At 51.6% G+C, this 23,312-nt stretch overlaps 1 protein-coding gene across 1 annotated transcript in view; it reads right to left on the bottom strand.

Annotated features, from left to right (window-relative positions):
* Window positions 1-23,312, bottom strand: part of MYO18B (myosin XVIIIB) — a 243,534-nt gene that overhangs the window by 5,154 nt on the left and 215,068 nt on the right. The window contains exons 40-41 of the mRNA XM_062182090.1: window positions 17,232-17,276; window positions 15,653-15,790 (exon numbers count right to left, since the gene is read on the bottom strand). Of these exons, the coding sequence (XP_062038074.1) occupies window positions 15,653-15,790; window positions 17,232-17,276 (183 nt within the window). The remainder of the gene's footprint in view (window positions 1-15,652; window positions 15,791-17,231; window positions 17,277-23,312) is intronic.

Genomic DNA, 23,312 nt, shown 5'->3' with positions numbered 1-23,312 from the left:
GTCTCAGAAACCCAATTCCTTGAGCAGTCATCACTGCCTCCCCACCCAGGTCTGCACTGGCTGGAGGCAGGAGCAGGAGCGGGAGATGGGAATCGAACCCCGGGCACTCTGCTGTGGACTGCGGATGTCTTCACAGCTGGGCTGAGCCCTCGCCTCCTCCCTCCTCCTGTCTGCTACGAGTACAGGATGAGGAGACGCCGTCTGGAGCCAGATACCAAGTCTGTGAGCACCTGGATTCTGCACTTCCCAGCTCCACACTGCTGTCCTCATCAGAGCAGTGCGAGTGGACTACAGCGCGCACCTGGACACTGCCCGCCTACTCCAGGCCCCTGAGCCTGCAGCTGTAACCACCGCACAGAACCGTCCTTGGGGCATGGCAGGAGCTCCCCCGCCCAGGCCCTCAAGGAGGTGGCCACGGCCATGCTGGGCCCTGCTAAAGGGCTTCATGAGGAGGGGGCACTTGGTGCCCCCTCGGCCTGACCCCTCTCTGGTGGGAGCACTCTACCTCACAGTGGGGTAGTTAGGTGAGTGAGTAAAGTCCCTGATGCCACAATTACCCAGACCGCAGTTAACGGCTGAGATGAATAATTAATAATCAATTATTAATGGCTATCCATCACTGATCATTAACAATTAATGGTGATCATTATCGCCGGGACTCATCTCTGGCTCTCCCAGGGCTTAACCCCACTCCTGGACCCCATGGAAACCTCAGGTGAAGTTCGAAGAGGGATGCACGGAAGAGTGACCATGACCTTGGCTACAACAGAAGCCACCGCGACTTCCTGAAGCAGCTGCCTCCCGTGCCATTTCCTGCCTGTCACCTTCTGTCCCCATCACAGCTGGACACGGGTGGGGAGAGGAGCTGGAGGGCTCCCCGGTGATGACCTGGAGGTGTGTCTGTCTCCATCACGGCTTTGGGACCGCTCCCCTGATCCACGGCGAGATGGCATTCACACACCTGCATGTTTTTCTTTCTTTCTTTCTTTTTTTTTTTTTCTTTTAATAAACAGCTTGGCGCTGCCTGGGGGCAGGGGTGCTGCGGCAGAGCTGACAAAAGCCATTTCCGCAGTCTTGGTCGTGGAAGGAGGCAGCTGTGACGGATGTGTCTCGGGTACTCAGTCTCCCCCATCGCCTGCCAGGCGGGGATGATGGAGGCATCAGGGGCACCTGTGGCCCAGTCTCCCAGGCTTCCTGCCATCCTGCTCATCCCAGCTCCCCCCGCCACTGGTGGCTGCAGAGGCCAGGCCAGGCCACGGGGAGGGGGGAGGAAGGGGAAGCCGCAGGGAGAGGAGGCGGGCGGTGGCAGGTGGATGAGCCCAGGACACAGGAACAAAAAGGGCGAAGGCAGGGAGGTGGGGAACGCAGATCACGAGGCGCAGCTGGCAGGAGCCGCTGACTCTGCCTCCTGCATCCTCCGAGTCAGCACTGAACCTGGCCTGCAGGAGGTGTGCAGTAGGTGATGCTGGACTCCATCGAGGGGGAGGAGACAGTGAAGGAAGAACACGGAGGTGTGGAAAGGAGAGGACGGGTGGAGGGTGAAAGGAAGGGAGGCAGAGCCCCTAAGAGAGAAGTGGTGGTGTGAACAGGAGAGGGAGGTGGGGAGGAGGAGGAAGGGGCTGGAGGTGGTGATGGAGGAGGGGAAGGAAGGAGGAGACTGAGGGCCAAAGGCGGGGCAGGGGAGGGGTGGTCACAGGTGCAACAGAGGACCATCTGCGCTCGTCTTTGGCAGAAGTAGGGACAGCCTGGGGGCAGGGGATGCAGAGAGAAGCTGCCAGTAGGATGGGGCTGGGAGGCTGCCTGGAGGCCCCAAGCCGAGAATGCTGGGTCATAGGTACAGAGGTCTTGGGCTCCCCGCACCCCCTAAATGCCCCCAGAGCTGTCAGTGCCTGGGGAGACCTGCCCGCCTTCTGCATGCCCCGCCTGGCACAATGGCTGTCATAGGTGGGAAACCAATCGTGTCCCAGTAGAGTCGCTCAGGCGCCAGCCTGGCTGCAGGGGGTGAGGGGGTGCAGGAGGCAGGGGGAGGGGTGGGGGAGCAGGGACCTGGTGTCTTGGGATTGGGGTGGGGCAAAGACCCACTTTTCTAGAATGGTCTGGTGCTTTGGAAGCCCCAGCTGGGGAGCTTGAAACAGGAACACAAGCCATGGGGTGCAGACTCCTGGGGAGCCGGGGAGAAGACGGGCAGGGTCAGCAATGCAGGCAATGCTAGGTCAACAGTGAACCATGGAGTTTGTGCAGCGGAAGGTGGATGAGGTAGGGACGGGAGGAACTGGAGCCGGGCACACAGCCTTGCTGGAGGAGGTTGCTCTGAGTCCAGCTTTGGCAGAGGGCTAGGATCGGGCGGTGGTGATGGGGAGAGAAAGAGACGCTAATAAGTTGTTGGCTTATTTTCAATGTGCAGTACCCTCGACAAGCAAGGGCCGGGATCGGGACTTCCCAGGCAAGGAGACTGAGGCTGGGAAACATCGCCCAGCCAGGAAGGAAGATTGAGCACAAGGAGGATGCCTGTCCCCCCCCCCCCCACCGGGGGGGGGGCATCCAAGAAAGCAGGCTACACAGGCAGCCGGGGTGGGGGGACGCGAGTGCCATCCCTAAGCCTGGTCACTCCTGCCTTGAAGGCACAGAGATATGAGTCAGGGAACAGAGCTGTAAGTATGCCATATTCACTGTAATAACTTTTTATGAGACAAGAGAACTCCCAAGTCTGGCTCGCTCTTCTCGCTGCTGCTTAACTAGGACTCGCTGAGTCCTTGACATTTGTAGAAACCAACCCTGCGAGCTGTCCCCAGGGCTCACCTGCCCACATGCTGTCCGTGGCCAGCAGTGTTGGCCCTGGCCTCGCCACACATGCTCGCTGGCTGCCAGGGACCAGGACCAGTGCTTTACAGTGGTCACCAGAGACTAGGAGAGGCCGGCGGGTAGGGGGATGGAGAAAGGTTAGACGTGGCAAGCAAAATGCAGTGAGACAGGAGTCAGCTCCAGGGTTTCAAAGCATAACAGGGCTGCTCCAGCCTGCAGCAATTTACGATCCATTTCCAAACAACTGGAGGACACTGGAGGCTCCCAGCCCCCAGAAATGACAACTACTACAGGAGCTGCAAATGCTAACAGCCTTGCTTTGACTGTTATGCCTGGCGCAGGTGGTACACGTGGATCACGCTAGTGCACTGTATCCCATAACCATGGACTACCGTGTGTCAATTAAGAACAGCAGATTACCCAACTCCATCCACCATCCCCCTAAAATCCATTTCAATGGGGGACAGAAGAGAATAAGAGGATCCCTCTAATTTAAAAGGAACTAAAGACGAATGTGGGAAGGGTTATGTGTATTTACTACCCAACTTGTAAATCTAATACGGCTATAAAATAAAGTTCTTTAAAGAGAGAGAATATGACACAGAGAAAGAGAGACTGAGAGAGAGACTCAAGAGCTCTAACAACCAAATGCAATGATGACCATCAATAGGATGCTTATTTTTATGAAATCTGGTGACAAGAGACATTTTTAGAACACGTTTAGGGTAGTATGAATGTCGGGATCGGACACCGTGTTAGGGACTTGTTAAGGTCCTTAGGTGTCCCAGTGGTGCCACAGTGAGGAGATGTCCCTCTTCATAGGAGAAAGGGTGAAATTATTTAAGAGGAAGAGGGGTGGTGTTTGCAACTTCTTTTTCCCATTGGTTGGCAAGGAAAAGAGAAAATGTGCTGAGATATATACCAGTGTTGGGGGGCGGGGGGGATAAAAAATGAAGTCAGTGTGGAAAAATGCTAGCAACTGCCAAATCCAGGTAAAGGCCGCGGACAGAGTTCACAGGCCCAGACACCTTGATGGGGGGAGGGGGAGCGAGGAGGGGAGGGGGTGAAGGGGGAGGGGGTAAAAAAGAAGAAAAAATGTGGCACTTTATGCAGGAGTCTGAGGAACCATCGCTCTACGTTTTTAAATTTTTCTTTGTTTATTTGAAGGACAGGGAAAGAGGGAGAGAGACACAGCAGGACCAGTCTGATGGGCAGACGCACATCCGCCAGGTGCCGCTGGGAGCTGGGAAGTCAAGCCAGGTCTCCCTGGCAGGTGCAGGGACCCACGGACGTGAGGAGCTATCACTGCTGCCTCCCAGGACGCCACTGCTCTACAGTAAACAAAAGCAGGCAAACATTTTTCACCTGCCCTTCGAAGTCCAGCCCAGAGGTGGCCTCCAGCAGAAATCCCTTGCCTGCCTCCCAGGCTGGGCCAGGGGCCTCTTCCTGGCTCCCACAGCCCCCCTGGGTTTCCCCATCACTTGGTACTATAATCAGTGTTTACTTATTTGCATCTCCCAATGAGATAAGCAGTTTCTGAACCAGGCCATATCTGAATCTTCCTTCTGCGAGTCCCAGCACCAGGAAGTGCACTTCAGGGGGTGGACTTGGGTGCAGCAGCTTACAGTGCCACTTGTGACACCTGCATCCTGTGTCAGAGAGCCCGGTTCAAGTCCTGGCACCTCTGCTTTTCACCCACCTTCCTGTATGCCCTGGGAGGCAGCAGGTGATGGTGCAAGGACTCAGGTCCCTGCCACACGGGAGACCCAGATGGATTTTCAGGCTCTTGGCTTCATGATGGCCAAGCCCAGGCTGTTGAGGGCATTTGGGGAGTGAACCAGTGGACAGAAGATTTCTATTTGTCTACGTGTTTGTCTGTCTCTGTCTCTCTCTTTCTCTGCCTTTCAAATAAAATGAAGATAAATCAATAAATAATTCAAAAAATCGTGAGCCTTAAGGAAATTTCGTAGAATTTAAAAAGAACAAACAAAGGAGTAGAAGTGCAGGCAGACTAAACAAAAGGTCCCATTTGCCTCTTCTGGGCCAATTTATTCAAACCCTAATAACCCTTCTCTGGGCTTTAAACCAGTAGATTCAATATCAGCTCCCAGAATGCAACCCAGAGTGAATTCTATCTCTAAACTCCAACCAGGAACCTGGCTTCACTTCTATAGGACGTTCTCAAGTTCCAGAGTGGTCTGGAGTGTCAGAGAGAGAGAGAACTGGAACCCCACCTAATTTGAACCAGAGAAAGACATACAAGAATGAATCAGTAGAACAGAGACTGGAGAAAGACACGTGTAGATACGATCACTTGATTTGTGACAAAAATACCACCGTGGTAGGATGTGGGAAAATATTATTTCTCTAAAGTATACGCGCTGGGCCGACTGGGCACTGATATGGAAAACAATGATTCTTAACCCCTGCCTCACACCATAAATAAATATCAATGCCCGATGTGTTATTTAGATACAAAATGTAGATTGATTCCATGTCTCCAACAAACACAATGGAATTCTTTCATGAAAATAGGCAAAGAAATCTTTGACGGGATATGAAAAGCACCAAACAGAGAGAAGAAGAAAATATATAAACTAGGAAACAGTGAAATCGAGATCTGTTTATCAAAATAAAGCAATATGAGAGTAAAAAAGATAGAGTACACCCAACATACCCTACAAAGCACTTTTATCTACAGTACATAAAGAACTCCTACTAACCCATACCCAAGGAACAGCCAAAGGGAAAAAATAATGAGCATAAGACTTTATCAGAGGCTTTGCCAAATGAAGACACGAGCACATGGAGATTTATCCGGGAGGTGCACGCTCAAACAAAAATCAAATACTTCTATTCACTGCAAGAGCTAAAACATTTAAAAATTGCAAACCCAGGTGGTAGCAAGAATGTCGGGTAACTGGAACATTTATTTATTGCAAGTGGGAGTATACACTGGAATAACCATTTTGCTAGTGTTTACTAAAGCCGTTCTACTCCTGGGTATACACCCAGCAGAAATCTGTGTATTCGTCTAACGAAAGATGTCAGTGTGACTGCTCAAAGAAGCACTATTCATAATAGTGCTGAACTGGGAACAATCCAAATGTCTACTAAAAATAAGACAAATCAGTCATTCTTTCATAGTCACGCAATGGAGTGTTATTGACTAGGGCTTCCCAAGGGTGACGTCATGGACAATTTGAGCCAGCTGATTCTGTGTGGCCTGCTTTGTGCACTGCAGGAGGTAAGGCAGCATCCCTGGCCTCTACCAATTCGGTAACATATCCCCAGAATGTCTCCAGACATCTTGAAATGTGCCCTGGGAGAGGGTGGGGTGAGGGAGACGGGCGGAGGTACACACTCATCACCACTTGAGAACCACTGTTGCGAACTGCAGAACAAGGAGAAGGAGTGGATCGGTGCTACAATGAAACTACGGGAAAGAACCTCACAAACTTAATATTGAAAGGAGGAAGCCAGACCAAAGAAAACAGATTTGTAGAGAGTGCAAAAAGAGATCGAATCTGGGGTGTTAGAAATCGGAACGGTGGTCACCCTTGGCGGGAGAGAAAGCTGCGACGTGAATGGATACAAGAAAAGTCTCAGGACTGCTAGCGATGGTCTGGCCTTGATTTAGGTGGTAATTCCAAAGGCATGGTCAGTGTTTTAAAAGTTTGTCAAGGTGCACTTGCCTGCAGTTTGTTAAGTAACAAAGCTTTAGCTCGAAGAATCGCGGCTGCTGAGAGAGTGTTATGAACCATCAGTGCTGAAGGCGAATGGTTTTCTCCAAGCCAGCAGCTAACCTAGGAGAGCCTGAAATGTCACGATAGGTCCACAGAGCTGGATGGAGTTATGGACAGGAAGCGGCCCTTCTTCCGTGGAAATGTGTCCACTCGAGGTTGATGTGCACGCTAAAGATGAGTCCCGGGTCCACAGCCAGACCTCACCCGGTTTTGCTCGCTCAGGGCTTGCATCCGAACACCCTCATACTCTCTGCTTCAAGGTCTTCTCCACTGCTCTCCCTCCTACTTACAAACCAGAAGAGAGCCCTGATGTCCCGGGACGATGTGGAACTGTGCTTGTGAGAGGCCCATTCATCAGGCGTCTCCGGGATGGATTAAACACCTCGTGCACTCGGTTCCAAGAATGCAGAAACCAGGAAACACTGAGCTACCGAAGGAAGATTGGTGGCGGATGCTTAACCTGCTTTGGGAATAGGCTGTTTTTAATGCTAAGCACCATCCAGTCCCATATCCATAATTAATGAACTAATTACAAACAAGTCTTATCTAATCATTTAAGCAGTCCTCAGGCTCATGCGACCTAGTCTTGACTTCATGCTTGTGGTAGAGTAATTACATTTCCTTGAAAGTAATACAACTTTATTTTTCTTTTTGTAAAGAAAATACCCTATCATTTAGACCTTTTTCTACTAATTTGAGCCAGGCTTATACCAGATAAAAACAAACGGGGGTGGTGGTGCTATCTAAATCGTTTTCTATTTAACTTAGGACTGAAAGCCAAGAATACAGGGCTATAAGTGTTTACAGAAAGCCTATTTTTTTCTCCCGGAAAAAGGAAAAAGTTGTAATGCCATCTTTTTAGCCAAACGAAAAGCAGTTGTGTTAAATCGGCACCAAAGCAAATGATACATACAACAGTAATTAGCGAAGATTACACAGTAATTAAAATCACGATGATTATGTGAGTGAGAATAATTCATACAATAATCTCCACGGCTCACTTTGCAATGTGGTACAAGTCCAAGAGCCACAGTAGAGAGCCGGGTTTGGCAATAAATTACAATCACGGCATCACTAATTAAGTGGTGATAGGTTGGCCGCTGAAATGTAGGGATAACAAACTCTCTGACGGGGGCGCACAATTTCATTTGGATTTCCCAAGGCTACCGACAGGGGACGCCAAGCCCTCCCTAAACACCTCCATTCCGTCTTCATCTTCTCGTCTGCTCCCCTAGTTCAACCTTCCCCCGGGGGGAGACTGTTTGCTGTTCTGACTGCTTTATCTACACAGCAACCTTCTCCTGCTTCCGGGAAGCCCCCACCCAGCCAGGGCTTAGGGGGATTCCCCTCTAGTGCCCAGTGTTCCCATGATTGGTGGGAATGATCCTATCTCCCAGAACCAGAGGTGAGCACACTGAGTCAGGAGGTCCTTCGTCCACTGGGACTGGACCCACAGTAAACACGTGACTCACTACTGAACTGTGGTCCTCTGTCTTGGCCTTAGTACCCCTTCGGTGTATCCTGGAGACCCCTTGTCAGCCCTGGGTTTCCCCGCTGCACCTGCCACCTGTCTCTGGCCTCAGGCCGTATATGGAGGTGCCCATTCCCAGGCCTCCAGTCCTCCCCATCATACAAGGGGGCTTCAAGAAGGTCAGGGAAAACGGAATTCAAAGAGAGGTTTACTGTATACAAAGAATACGCCGAACTCTGTGCTCAGCTGTTTTCATAATAGGTATTGTCCATGAACTTTTGGAAGAACTTTCATATATATATGTGTGTGTGTGTGTGTGTGTATAGACTTCAAAATGCTTATGCGTTTCTTTTAGCTCCATTTCTATGGACTTTCTTAAGTACCCTCATTGTCAGTCCTGCTTCTGCATTGCTCGGAGCTTGCTCTCGTTAAGGAAGAGTTCATCTGCCTTGCAAGTCCCTGGTTCTTGATGTCAACATCGCCCTTCCCATCATCCTGGTGAGAACTCATCTGATGTCTCTCCGCTGGTCCTGGATCCACTGACTGGATGTCTGCTGGGGACTGAACTGAGAGACCAAGTTTGTGCCCTTACAGAGCCCACAGCCTGATGAAGACACCTGATGTGACTGTCTCTGCTTAACATGGACCATGCTATGGACGAGGAGCATTTGGGTTCTTGGGACCAAAGCAGAAGAGTGCCAGGCCCCCTCCCCGGAAAGGGAGGGGGCCCGGAGAGGCTCCTGAGGCAGGCGATACAGGAACTGAGGTCTGAAAGATGAGAAGGAGTGAACAGGAGGGGAAGCACGGGGAACAGCATGAAGCCAGAGGAAAGATCCCGGACACAGGTGGCAGGTGGCATCGGACACGAGGCGGACTCACAAACCATTTGGGGCACAGACTATAAAGAAGAAAGGGAGCGAATGAACCCAGAGAGGGAGGCAGGAAGAATGCCAGAAGCCAGGCTCAGAGGTGTTCCAGTTCTACGAGGAAGTAAGAGAGGAGTTTACTTGGGTCCAAAAACCATTGTGTTATTTTTTATTTATTTGACAGATAGAGTTGGATAGTGAGAGAGAGAGACAGAGAGAAAGGTCTTCCTTCAGTTGGCTCACCCCCCAAATGGCTGCCACAGCCAGAGCTATGCTGATCCGAAGCCAGGAGCCAGGTGTCTCCTCCTGGCCTCCCATGCGGGTGCAGGCGCCCAAGCACCTGGACCATCCTTTACTGCCCTCCCGGGCCACAGCAGAGAGCTGGCCTGGAAGAGGAGCAACTGGGGCTAGAACCCAGTGCCTACATGGGATGCTGGTGCCACAGGTGGAGGATTAACCAAGTGAGCCAAAAAACATTTTGAAAACCATGCCTATGAGAGGTTTTTGAAAAGGTCATGAAAAATACATATTATTAAAAAAAAAAAGCTATGTGTGGATTTCAAAATCTTTTTGTACTCAATAAACTTCTCTTTTAAGTCATTTTCTACAAACTGGCTGGAGTGGGCTTGCATCTGGGAGGGCTGATGTCAGCGAAGATTTTTCTGTGAGAGGCCGGAGGGCGAATGCTTCTGGCTTGCTGGAGTGTCTGGTGTCTGACATTACTGTGTCTACTCAGTACTGCTATCGTCATAGTGCAAAGGTAGTCATGGACAATGTGTTAGAAAAACATGATATGGGGCCAGCGCCGTGGCTCACTTGGCTAATCCTCCACCTGCGGCGCCGGCATCCCTTATGGGCTGAAGGTTCTAGTCCTGGCTGCTCCTCTTCCAGTCCAGCTCTCTGCTGTGGCCCGGGAAGGCAGTAAAGGATGGTCCAGGTGCTTGGGCCCTGCACCCGCATGGGAGACCACGAGGAAGCACCTGGCTCCTGGCTTCGGATCGGCGCAGTTCCAGCTGTAGCGATCATTTGGGGGGGTGAACCAATGGAAGGAAGACCTTTCTCTCTGTCTCTCTCTCTCACTGTCAATAACTCTACCTGTCAAATAAATAAATAAATAAAACATGATAAAGAGATGGACCTCAGGCTGTTTTAGGATCCAATAAAGCTTTATTGACAACAGCAGGTGAGGGCCAGAATTGGTCTGCAGGCAATAGTTTGCTGACCCCTGCTGTAGGCTATGGGAAAACACTGGAGCCAGGAGCTCTGCCGGCCAGCTCACGGAGGGCGGGCTGGAGGAGGAGGCGGCTGAAGGCCACAGCCTGCAGCGGCCAGGAGAGTAGTAATTGCGGCTCAACTTAAAGGTGGTGGCAGGGGCCAGGCATTTGGGGGTCACACTTCAGGCACTGCGGTGCACGCCTGCACTCTGTATCGGAGTTCCTGGGTCCACCTCCTAGTTCTGCCTCCCATTCCAGCTTCCTGCTAATGTCCAGCCCGGGAGGCAGCAGGTGATAGCTCAAGTGACCGGGTCCCTGCCACCCACGTGAGAGACCCAGTGCTGACTGCCTGGCTCCCTGCTTTGGCCTGACCCACCCTTGGCCATTGTGGGTTTTTGGGTAGTGAACCAGAGTACGGGCTTTCTCTCTCTATCTCATAAAGTAATTAATTAAATAATTATTTTAACAAACAAGGTGCTTGAAGTGAGATAGAGTGGAGCCAAGAGGATGTGTTTTCGTGGGCAGAACAGACAAGACCTAGGGTTCAGCTGAACACAGGGATGGGGGGAGGTGGTGACAGCCTGAGGTGGCTCCATGAGTGACAGAACCAGGTGGGTGGGGAGGGACGAGCCTGCTCTTCGATACGCTGAGCTGAAACATGAGGGAGACTGCCGCTCAGTGACCATTGTTGACAACGAGGTAAGATTTATACATTCAGAACTTAACAGGGCCTCAGAGCTGGGGTCTCCAGTTGGGGGTGCAAATATCACAAGAGGAGAACCCCCTGTACCCCTGTGGAGGTGAGGGTGGCAGCCTCCTGGGCACCCCCACAATTGAGGGGTGGGCTAGGGAAGAAATGACCGGTGAGGATGCGAGGACAAGTCCAAGGCCAAGCAAGCAAAGAGTTTCAAGAAATACTGCACAGTTGCCAGTGCGGGAGAGACGCCTGGGGAGAGATGAAGCTCCGATCTGTTTCCTGGGAATCCTGAGAAGGGGTGCCGGGCAGCAGTGGGAACGGGCTGCAGGCTGCCGCAGACAAAGGCATGAGCGTGGAGAAAAGGAAGGTGGTACGACTCGGCCTCAGTGTTGAGAAGCTTGGATCCGAGGGGCAGGGGAAGGAACAACTCGATACGTCTGTGGGGTGATGGGTGAGGATCCAGTGAGGATCGGGAGGGCCTCAGAGCTTTGGAAACAACCTGGATGAGGGGTGTTGAGCATACAGGAGAGGGGGCCCCTGGACAGATGGGGGTGTTGTGGGAAGGAAGGCAGGGGTAGGAATTAGCAGAGCTGCGCCTGCCTGTGCAGACCAGAGAGAAGGGGGCGGGGACAGACAGAGATGAACGGATGGAAGACTTCACAGCAGAAGTCAAAGCTTTGAAGGCAGCAGGAGTTGAGGCTGTCTCCCGAGTGTGAGGGAGGGGCGCTGGAGAAGTGGGAGTGGCTTTGGATAACTGCTCAGAGCCATAGCCGCAGCGATGAGGGGCAGGCTAGGCTGCCCAGCTGGCTCCAGCAGTGCTCGTCGGCACGTGGGCCCCGTGCACTGTGCCCGTGACCACGGCTGGGCCTGGGCTCAGGGTCAGCTGTGCTGTGAGGACGAGAAGGAAGTGGGGACGGCCTACGGCTTTAACACCACTGTACAGGGCCGTGGTCCTGGGCGGCAGGGAGGGGAGGCCGGGCAAGCAGCAGGGGCCAGGGGGAGCGTGCCAGCCCCCGGGCAGCCCTGGCACCACCTGTGGCCAGATGTTAAGGGAGACTCCTGAACAAAGTGCAGCTGCCACCGCCAGGTCCGTAAACTCCGTCCCCAGGGGCCACGCGGGTAATTTAGTGGCTCCGTCTCAAGAAGTGTGTGCATCTATCAGCGGCAGCCGCGTGATTCCGGGCTGTAAATCACCAGGCTCTAGGTGTATTTCTTTGGAGCTGACATTGCCTTATAAATAATACGGGGACCGCTTTTATTTTCTTGGCAGGGGACTGCTTTCTTCCCCGGCTCTGTTTTTAGAGTGACCTTCTTTCTCCGTCAAAATGGAAAACGTCCGAGAGGCTCATTTATCGGGCCCTGCCATGTGCCAGTAGGACAGGAACAGGTGTACCGGCGTCCCGCTCTCCACTGTGATAGAGTCTCCTGGCAGAAAGGATGTGGGGGCAAATTTAAAAGGCAAATGCCTTCTTGACTAGAGAATCATTTTGCCCGTGGGCACAAGGATGTGTGTATGTGTGTGCATGTGTTTTTCTGAAGCTTGACAGGTTCACAGCAAATATCTAGAAGGCACCCAAAACTGAGATAAGTAAACCACAACAAGTTTGCTATTTAAACGCCTAAAAGAAAGAGATAGACTTGTGTTTATCCCTAAGGAAAGATCCCTAAGACACATGAGGGCATTTCAGAAAGTTCATGCAAGGATGGAATTAGAAGTTGGAATTGATGTTGGTACAATTTTTTTCATAACACATGGAAAATGTATTATAAAAAAAATCCATGCATGCGTTTCAAAAAAATATTTGCAGCAAAATAAACGCATATGTTTGATTCCATTTTTCCATGAGTGCTTTGAAGTACCCTCGTTAAGAGAAGGACACACATTGTAAGGAATTTATGAATAGCCTACACAATATAGTATCATCCCATTCATGATTTTTAAGAGCTCACAAATATGCTGCATATATGCTACAAGTACACGAACACATATATATTTGCAAATACAGAGAAAGGTGTGAAAGGGTGCACGCCAGACTGAAGAGGGTGAATCCCACTGGGAAAGGAGCTAAGATTGTCGTGGTGGCCAAGGCCCAGGGGGCTTTAGCCTTCTGCTGTGTTTTAAGTTCTTGAAGAGGTGAAGTAGTCTGGATTACTTTTGCAATGAAAAGAAAAAGCTTTAAGTCCAGGTTCCTGGACTCTGCCAGTCCCCGCTGTTGGTCTGACCATGCAGAGCTCAGTCGCCATCGACCTTGGAGCAAGTTGGACCCCTCATCTGTGGTCATTTCCTACTCAGGACATCCAGAAGGACTGGATTGTAAACATATTCCGTGGAAGGGTTTGGGGATTTTCAGCGCTTAATGCTATGGGTTCTGACACTTGGTAGGCACTCCCTAAAGCTTTTAGCTGAATGCTGAATAACAACCCTTTGGGCAGCTTCGGCATTAACAATCACCCAGATTTTTGCCAGCAAACTTTGCCGGATGAGTAACTGACACATGGCTCTGGAGAGATCCTAACCCAGGTTCAAGCCCCGGTTCTTCCATGCACCTGCTGTGTGACATCGAGTGGAGTACTGACAGTCTCTGAATCAATGCTGTGCTGTGATCAAATACAGTTAGAGTTTCTGTGGCAGTCTTGCTGCTAAGGTCAGTTGTTCACTCAACAAACACGAGCACCAACTGTGAGCCGGCCCTGGGGATATTGACATAGATAAGACAGGCCAGGGGCCCCTACTTAAACAATGCGTAGCTGTCTTACTTACTGCCCTTTCAATATTCATGGTGCAGGCACCCCCACTCTCAGCTGTGGCTGGGCATGCCTGGGGATGTGGGAGTCAAGAGCACAGGAAAAGGGGAGGAGGGCAGAGGACCCGCCCTGCCTGAGGTGCTGCAGCAGGGGCTGGGCTGAGCCCACCTACCCATGCATCAGTTGCCCTCCTCTCTCTGGGCCTCGGATTCCTCTTCTGAAAAGTATGGCCAGACAATGACATCCGTCTCTGATTCTTCTGGCATCAGACAGACTCCAGTGCTTATAAAGTCGCTGATGTTTCTGACCTCCTTCTAGGAGTCAGGTTCTGAGTGTCACTATGTTCCCTTGACAACAACTCAGATTGAGGAAACGCCGAGAAGAGCTGTTAAACAACCTGCCCCGGGCTTCACAGTGGCAGAGATGCAAATGAAGGGCTGGAATCTCCAGGCCCTGACGTCAGAAGGTGGCACCTTACCAACCCCCAGTCAAACAGGCGCCAACAACTTAGGGTACAAATTCGCAGGTGAAGGCTCCTCTCACACACTCTTAATTTTGCAGCGTGGAGAGGGGCAGGCATTCAGCTTAGTAGTCAAGGCACCAGATAGGATGCCTGCATCCCACATCGAAGTAACTGGGTTTGACACCCAACTCCAGCTCCTGACTCCAGCTCCCTGTGAGTGCAGACCCCAGCAGACAGCAGGTGGCAGCTCAAGGAGCTGGGTCCTTGCTACTCCATGTTGGAGACCTCGATTGAGTTCTTGGCTCTTGGAGGTCTGACCCCAACCCAGCCATGGCTGTTGTGGGCATTTAGGGAGTGAGCTAAGGGACAATGCTCTCAAATCAATTTAAAAAAAATTTTTTTAAACAAAATCTTGGATTTGATGTTAATTAGCACTTGCATTGTGCTCTGGCTGTCTGTAGTTCTGCTTCTGCTCCTTACACTGGTGGACGGAAGAGAACAGAAGTATTTAGTTATCGAGAGAGAAGAGGCCTCACCGCTTTCACAGAGATGTGCTTGTTTCTCCACACAGACCTTTGCTTCTCATTAAGAGCAGTCATCAGCTAATCTTGCTTTAATTAACTCCCCAGATGTACCGCCAGGCGTACAGCCCTTCTTTTGATATTTTCCACATCAAACCTATCTGCAGACTTGTGCCAGGCATTTACCGTGTGCCAAATATGCCCAAAAGGTTCCCATGAACCCCGCCCCCTGCTCCTGCTTCAGAGCTGATGTGTCCCAAGTCAGCAAGGGGCTGTCGGGCTGGCTCCGGTAGTCTGTGATTTTTCCCTTCTATCTTATCGCGTTGGTCCTTCTGTTATCACAGAAGCGAGGTGCGTTCCATCTTAATTATGCGTCCGTGTGAGCCCTCCTTTCTGATTTATGGCCATTACCTCCTAATTGCAAGAGGGCCGCCCCTGAAAACGTAAACCGGGTAGAGCTCGGAGAAACGGAGCTGAAGAGCGAGCGGGAAGATGGATGTCAAGTCCAGCAGCGGAGGCGCCAAATCCCAGGCTCATTTGTGAGGGTGACCTGTCTGTCAGAAATCCTGCAGACCCCGTCCCACGTCGTGGCCAAACTCATCTCCCTCTGTGGTAGGGGAACTGGAAATCCTGACCTTCAGTGAAGCTAAAACCCCCAAGGGGGAATAATGCATCCCAACTTCCTTTATAATTACTCCCTATTAAAGAGAACTCAAGTGACTATATTTATATAGAGAAGTTTTGACTGTTAACTACCCATAAATGGAAAACTAGTCTGGTTGGACTTACAGAGAGACAGCTACAATGTTAGTTTCTAAAATGCCCGTTCTGTGCTATCCTGAATCACACGGAAAACCATGCTTTGAGGAAGAGTCCATCAGAGCTGCATCATAAGCATTTGGATCGGGAAATAGAATTGCAGTTTCTGATTTCAGACAAAGAGGCGGAGACTCAGAGTGACTTGCCTGATGTCCAGAGCTAGAGGGTGGAAGGGTCACACTCGGACTCTAAGCACCGGGCTTGGCATTGCCGAGGCCAGAGGAAACAGGCGGCCCCACCATCAGCCTGCACAGTCTGATGTCCTTGGCACCATCGCCCGTGTGGAGGGGGCATAGAGGGACTCTTACCTGGGACTGGGGATGCGGCTGCTGATGGTGGACAGTCGCGAGGGGCTCCTCATGGTGTCTGCAGCCAGGGAGAGGGTGCAGCTCGACCAGGACTGCAGGCTGCCCTCGGGCTGGGAACTGATGACGGAGACGTTGTCCCTAAAATCAGAAAGCAGGCCACATCGTCTTTACAATGACAACCGCAGTAGCAGCAATAACTAGACACTTAGCTCCTATCCTGAAGCAGCCACTGCACTAAGTGTTGTGCACGTGTTCCCTCATTCCCACGCCTGGGAGGTGGGAGCCACTGCTGTCCCCCTATATGGACGGAAGCACTGGGATTTGGAGAGGCCGACCTCAGCCTTGGCCAAAGTGCTCCAGGCAGTAATGCGGTTGGGGCTGTAAATCCCATCCCTTTTTACTTCAATACTCATGTCACTAACTGCCACACTCCTCCTTGAGCACACACACAATCAAGGCCTCCCGGGCTGGCACTGCAGCTCACTACGCTAATCCTCCGCCTGTGGCATCAGTATCCCGGGTTCTAGTCCCGGTTGGGGCGTCAGAGGGCATTGCTCCTCTTCCAGTCCAGCTCTCTGCTGTGGCCTGGGAGAGCAGTGGAGGATGGCCCAAGTGTTTGGGCCCTGCACCCGCATGGGAGACCAGGAAGAGACACCTGGCTCCTGGCTATGGATCAGCACAGCATGGCAGCCATTTGGGGGGGTGAACCAATGGAAGGAAGACCTTTCTTTCTGTCTCTCTCTCTCTCATTATATAACTCTGCCTGTCAAAAAAAAAAAAAATCAAAGCCTCCCCCGTGTGGGGGTATAAAGCCTGGCACTGACTTTTGTAGTAAATGGTATGTTCAAGGAATATGTCTGGTATGAAGATCTTCACTCTCTCTATCAGAATATATAGAATATTTATATATATGGTTGGTTGGTTGATAGGGTCCTCTACGCCAGCTAGCATGGGTGGGGCAGCTGTACACATGAACTTAACCCTGACGCTGTTCTCAAGGCTCCAGTCTAGCAGAATCTCTATCCAGCCATCTGTCTGTCTATCTATACCTCCTCCATAAAAGAAAGTAGGTAAACATGTGTGTGTATGTGTCTGTGTGTGTGTGAACAATTACTGATGCAACAGGAGGGCAGTGGGTAGGCCTTAAGGGCCATAGGGACAGAGCCCTGATGCACTTCTGGGAGACCTGCAGGAAGGCCTCTGAGAGTGGCAGCTGGCACCTCCTTTCAGGGTTAGGGCTTTGCCGTGTAGAGGCTGGAGAAGGAAATCGTAAGCGTGCAGGTCCTAAAAGATCAGGACACAGACCGCGTGGAAAGTAGGGCCCGCACGTGGAGCAGGCAGTGAGGGACGGAACGTGCAGGACACAAAGGTCTGTAAAACGTCCACCGTGGGCGATGTGAGCCGGTGAAGGCGGCCCACAGGCACGGGCGCCTCTGTGTACAGGGGCTCCATTCTGGGCCCTCTGCGCTCCATGCTGCTGCGGCCACTGCTGAGGCTTCCTCGAGTGGGTGTGAACAGGACACACAGAGCCTGGGGCTCGCCCCTGGAAGCTGCTCCTGTCCACTCCCGGTTAACTTACAGCTCTCTTTGGCTACCAGCGCCACAATCCACTGCCGTCTGGACGCTAAAAGGAATCATAGGAAAGAGTCTGTTACATGCGGGCCTCTAGGGCCTGGGGAATGTGGCTGCAGACAGCAGAGGCTCAGGTTTGTGTCCCACCTCCCGCCTTTGCTGCTGCGTGATGGAGGCAAAGTCGCTCGCTTTCTCTGAGCTGCATCTTTCTTTCTTTTTTCTCTCCCTTCCCTTCCCTTCCCTTCCCTTCCCTTCCCTTCCCTTCCCTTCCCTTCCCTTCCCTTCCCTTCCCTTCCCTTCCCTTCCCTTCCCTTCCCCTCCCCTTCCCCTCCCCTCCCCTTCCCTTCCCTTCCTCTCTCCTTCTTCCTTCTCTCTCTCTCTCTTTCTTTCTCTCTCTCTCTTTCTCTCTTTCTTTCTTTCTTTCACTATGGCTGGCAATGAGGCCCTGACTCTGGAGCTGTGGCGCAGACTCAGTGAGTTAACCCTTGTAAATCGCTCCATGTGGCTCCTGGCAGGCACACAGCGCTAATTAAATGGCGGCAACTATTACCACTACTCTTGTTTTAGTACAGCCCGTACTGCTCTTATTAACAGCATCATTATCGTCCACAAACAAGGCTTCTGCTTTATGTCCTTTCTCAGGCCAGCAACTCAGGCATGGGGCAGGGTGGCTTTCAGGGCATTGTGGGAAACTCAGACACCAATGACAACAGCAGCTAATCTTTTGGGAGCATCCTTTGACTCAACAGATAACAGCACACATACAGCTTCATTGACGTGTACCTCGTGTCTCAATTTAGAGATGAGGAATTGGACACACCCTGTCCAAGGTCCTGCAGCTTGGAATCCCAGGCCTGTAGGAGGTGTTAAGCTCATGTTCACGGCCAGGGTACAACGGCCCAGCGTGTGCGTGCAGACAGTGAAACCACAAGCCTCAGGCTGCTGACGCCATTCTAAAGCTGGGACCTGGTCGCTTTCTCCTCTGCTGGCACTTGGGCAGTGCCTGCCCCGGAAGACCTGGTTTCCTCTTCCTAGGGATGCACCTGCTACTCACGGTCCCCAACCCTTAGGGACCTGTTGTTCGCAGGGGACTTCTCTTTGCAGGTGTCTGCGGCACTCCTCTTGAGCCAAGAAAGTGTCTTACCCAGCCTACATCCCCCAGGGCTCAGGCTAGGGCTCGGGCCAGACCAAAAGTTCTCATGAAATGCTTGGTGGTTCCAAAAGATGAGGGGTCAGCGAGTTACAGCCATGCGTTACATCGAGCCTACCGTCGTGTTTATAAGTGAAGCTTGTTGTTTGTGAGGAGTCTACGCTACAATCACAGAGCAGAGGTAACAGAGACCAGAGGACTCAAAACTCTTTAAAGAAAGAGACCCTGCAACAGAACCAAAGCACCTCGGGTGAATGACCCTGTGGGAGGCAGAATTAATGGCCCCAAAGATGTCCATGTCCTAAATCCTAATCCCAAGGATCTGGGAATATTTTTCCTTAAATAGCAGAAGTTTTACAGGAACACTGGGAATCGTTCCTCACATACTCTGTCTGATGAAGCACCAGTGTTTACTCAAACCTAGACTCAGGAAAGTCCTTATCACCCGACAACGAATCAAAGCTTATTTTTATTTTATTTGAGAGAGAGATAGATAACCTTCCTCCCATTGGCTGGTCCAGTGTCCCATTGTCTGCAACAGCCAGAGTTAGGCCAGCTAAGAGCCGGGAGGATGGAACTAAACCCAGGTCTCCCATGTGGCAGAGACACAAGTACTTGAACCATCATTGGCTGCCTCCCAGAGCACACGCACATTAGTGGGAAGCTGCATCAGAAGCGGGCCTGGGACTTGAACCTGACCAGGCGCTCTGCTATAGGATTTGGGTATCCCTGGCAGTGGCTTAACCTGCTCCGTGGCGTCCATTCTTGTCCCTGGTGTACCCTACCGACGCCGTGAGTATGAACCCCTGTGGGCGGACTCGACATTCAGTTCTGCTCCCTTCTGAAAGGGCTCTTGCCTCCCTCATGGGGACCCATTCACTCTGTGACGGCCAACCGAGCTGGGCATCTCCTCTTGGAGCTTCCCCACTCGCTCTCCACTCTGCTCATCTGTGTGGTCCACACCAATGGGCTGCCTGCCCTCGCGGCTTCCCCCTTGGGTTCATCCAGTGCAGAACTCAGCTGACCGCTGCAGGAGAGGGGGAACGTGGGCGCAGGCAGAGTATTCATTGATTTCTCTCTGTGCATCTCCTTGTGCTGGTTCTGATCCCCGGCAGCCTCCCCCCCATATAGCCCATTCACCTCCCTCTCCCTTTTCTTTTCTCTCTTCCTCCTCCTCTTTTCCTCTCTACCCCCTCTCCCTCCCCCCTTCCCTTATCGCCCCATCTCCGTGTCTCTCCCTCACCTCTCTGTCCCCTCCCCTTTCCTCTTCTGACCTGGGGACAGTTTTTGCTCACAGGTGCTGCACCACTCACGGGACTTCCCTATACCTCACCCACACCTTTGCAAACAGTCCCTGTATTTAAGCTGTCTTCATTTGAGGTTTGGCTTCCAGTTCCTCCCAGAACCTTTGACACCAGCTAATCTCTGTGCTGGTTTACAACCTGCACTGGAGGAACTGAGTTTGCTTGGCCCATGATCTATGTGACACACATGCCGGCAGCAGGCTTGGCGCCATCAAAAACAGTAAACAGCCTGAAGAGTCGGTCCTGTGAGGACACAAGCTTATCTGCAATTGTGATCAGCCCCTCCTAAGACAATCATGCTGAGAAAGAACCAGCCCTGGGGACAAATATAAAGATGTAAGCGGGGCCAGTGCTGTGGCGTAGTGGGCAAAGCTGCTGCCTACAGTGCCAGCATCCCATTTGGGCACTGGTTCAAGTCCCAGCTGCTCCTCTTCTGATCCAGCTCTCTGCTATGGCCTGGGAAAGCAGTAGAAGATGGCCCAAGTGCTTGTGCCCCTGCACCTGTGTGGGAGACCTGGAAGAAGCTCCTGGCCCCTGGCTTTGGATGAGCCTACCTCCAGTATTGTGGCCATCTGGGGAGTGAACCAGCAGATGGAAGACATCTCTCTCTCTCTCTCTGGAACTCTGACTTTCAAATAAATAAATAAGTCTTAAAAAAAAAGATGTAGGTAAGGGTGCTTATTAATCCCACATTCCATAGCACCCATGCACTGGTGGCTTCTGCCTGTGAACTTGAATTTGGCACAGTAAGAAGTCAGCACCTGCTAGGTGGTTGGCCATTTTGTTCCAATGATTAAACAGTATCCAGACCAAGGGTGATGCCCAGCTTGGACCACCCACTCCCTGCCATTCAGGGCGGGGTGGGGGGTCTTGACAAAATACAGTACACTTAAAATAAAGAGAATGGGTTGAGAATGTCTGAGAAGTACAACCAATCTTTTTATTAAAGATTAATTAATTTGAAAGGCAGAGAGAGAGAGAGAGAGAGAGAGAGAGAGAGAGAGAGATCCTCCATCTACTGCTTTACTCCCCAAATGGACACAATGCCTGGGGGTGGGTCAGGCTGAAGTAGGGAGCCCAGACTCCATCCAGGTCACCCACATGTGCAGGAGGGGCCCAAGTACTCAGGCCATCACCTACTGTCTGCTCAGGCAGATTAGCAGGGAGAGAGATGGATCGGAAGCAAAGCGGCCAGGACGAGAGTAGCAAGCAGTGGCTTGACCCACCACACAGCATGGCGGCCCCACACCCCAAGTTTATTGTATCAGAAAACGCTGAAGGCCCCTACCACCTTCCCTGTCAGGCGTCTAGAGCAAGTGCACGGGGACAGGCAGGGGGAAGGGACTTCTCAGCAGAAGCAGGGGAAGTTTTGGCTTCGCCTACCCCTGAGAAGCATTAAACAGAGTGGGTGGAAGTAATCACTATGGTGCGTTTGGACTCATCATACATGTTTGTTCCTGGTAAGTACTGGAGTTTGGACACCATGGTGTGGGGGGCCCTGGGGTTCTGAGAGACCCCACGGGTACTACCCAAGGGTCAGGAAGAGGGACTTGGGACTCAGATCCAAACATTCCTCTCTCAGTCCAGTCAAGGGATGGCTGCACTCAATCTTAAGCCAGAATTTTCTATGAGTGAGTACAGGGATAAAAAGACAGAGATTCTGGGGCCAGCACTATGACGTAGCAGGTAAAGCTGCCACGTGAGGTACCAGCATCCCACATGGGCACCTGTTCGAGTCCCAGCTGCTCTGCTTCCAATCCAGCTCCCTGCTAATGCACTGGGCCCCTGCCACCCACATGGAAGACCTGGAAGAAGCTCCTGGCTCCTGGTTTCGGATTGACCCTGTTCCAGCCATTGCAGTCATTTGGGAAATGAACCAGCAGAAGAAAGATACCTCTCCTCTCTCTCTCTCTCTCTCTCTCTGAACTCTGCCTTTCAAATAAATCTAAAAAAAAAAAAAAAAAAAAAAAAACCACAGAAATTCTGCTTACAGGTGGTGAAATCCACTCTTTCACCATAGGAAGACTGAGTCTCTGGGCCGTGAACTCCACGAGGCAGGTCGCTGTCTGCTTGTGCCCTGTGGTACCTCCTGTCCTAACACGGAAGGCCCCACTGGTTCTAGTCTGTTGAGCAGCCAATCAGAGGCCCAGGAAGGGCCAGTCGCTGTCCATGGTGCTGATTCACTGGGTGGTACAGCTGGGACAGAAACCCTCACTGCTTGATATGCAACGGCGGTCCCTTCTCTCACCTTGGTCTTCTGAAAAAGAACTTGTGCCAGTAATTTGTAAACAGGGGCCTGGGTGATGGGCATGATAATTGGTTAAACGTCTTCAGATGCATTTCTTGAGGGTGAGTCTCTGCCAGACAACTCCAGTCTAAATGCAAATATTGCCTGGGAAGTAGCACCCGATTCCTTGGCCCCTTGTCACCGTGACAGACATACAAGTCAGCCTCAGAAGAGGCCAGTTACTGGGCAGAGAGCAGAGAGCTTGACAAGGGAGAGGAGGCAGTAGGGGTATGTTTGACACGAGTGCAGATCTTGACCCCTAGAAGTGTGGATGATGGGGGTCAGCCTGCAAACCAGACCAAGACTCCATCACTCACTGTGTGGGTGGGGAGGGTCTCTTGACTTCTCTAAGCTCTCATTTATAATTTGGGAATGATCATCATAGGGGCTCCAGGAAATTGTGAGGACAATGTACACAAACAGGCAGTCTATATAGCACCTGGCACAAAGCAAGTCCATAAGAAAGAGCACCTACAAGGGGTCTCCCAAAAGTTCATGCAAAGTGCATTTTATGAAAAAAAAAGTTACATCAATTTCAATTTTTTTGCACCAAAACAAACTTATCTTTTGATGCCATTTCCCATAAACTTTGTGTTGGACCCTCACGTTGCTATCAGTATGATTTCTTGTAATGCCAAAGTAGATCACTTCATTTGGAGCCCCCATTACCTGGGAGCCTGGCTTAGAAACATGCTCAGACACCCAGCTGACTTGTGCAGCGTTATTCAAACATGTGCCACCCTGCACTGGGTCCCTGTAACCTGGGCGGCAGTGTCAACTTCCTTAGATGGCTGGTGAGATGCTTCAGTTATTCTTCCAGGCCTGGAACACACTCATTACTCCTGGGGCCAAACTGGAAGATACGAGAGCTGTAGGAAGAGGGCTGTGGGCCATTCCAAAGTCGCTCCTAGGGTGCATCAGGGGACTTCATACCTATGGCCTCAGGGACAGCCACAATCTGCAGTCAGAGCAAGATAACTCGTCCTACTGCAGCCTAGTTGTAGCAAGGTTATAAAAGGCTGAATGTTGGACAATGTCCAAATTACGCCCAGCTCAGTGACACAGGACTCTTCCAGAGAACTCGAGTCAGACTGGGCCAGCTGGGGAGCCGATGTACTCTCAGCTGACTCAACAGTCAGACGTCACCCACTGACCTCTCTCCAGCCCGCCCGAACCCCCAGGCAAGGCGACAGACAGAGCAGCTGAGGACCCTGTGCTGGGAACAGATGAGACCTCCTGTCGGCCGATGCCTGCCCCCCCACCCCCACGAGTCGGGAGTGTGTTTCAGGCCCCAGGCACCAGCTTACGGCATTTCTCCATTAATCTAAGAAGGTTGATGCCAGGGTC

The sequence above is a fragment of the Lepus europaeus genome, chromosome 23 (genome assembly GCF_033115175.1).
Source record: "Lepus europaeus isolate LE1 chromosome 23, mLepTim1.pri, whole genome shotgun sequence".
In the NCBI taxonomy this organism is placed as follows: domain Eukaryota; kingdom Metazoa; phylum Chordata; class Mammalia; order Lagomorpha; family Leporidae; genus Lepus; species Lepus europaeus.
The sequence above is the reverse complement of the archived record's forward strand: the minus strand, read 5'-3'. Positions and strand labels throughout refer to the sequence as shown.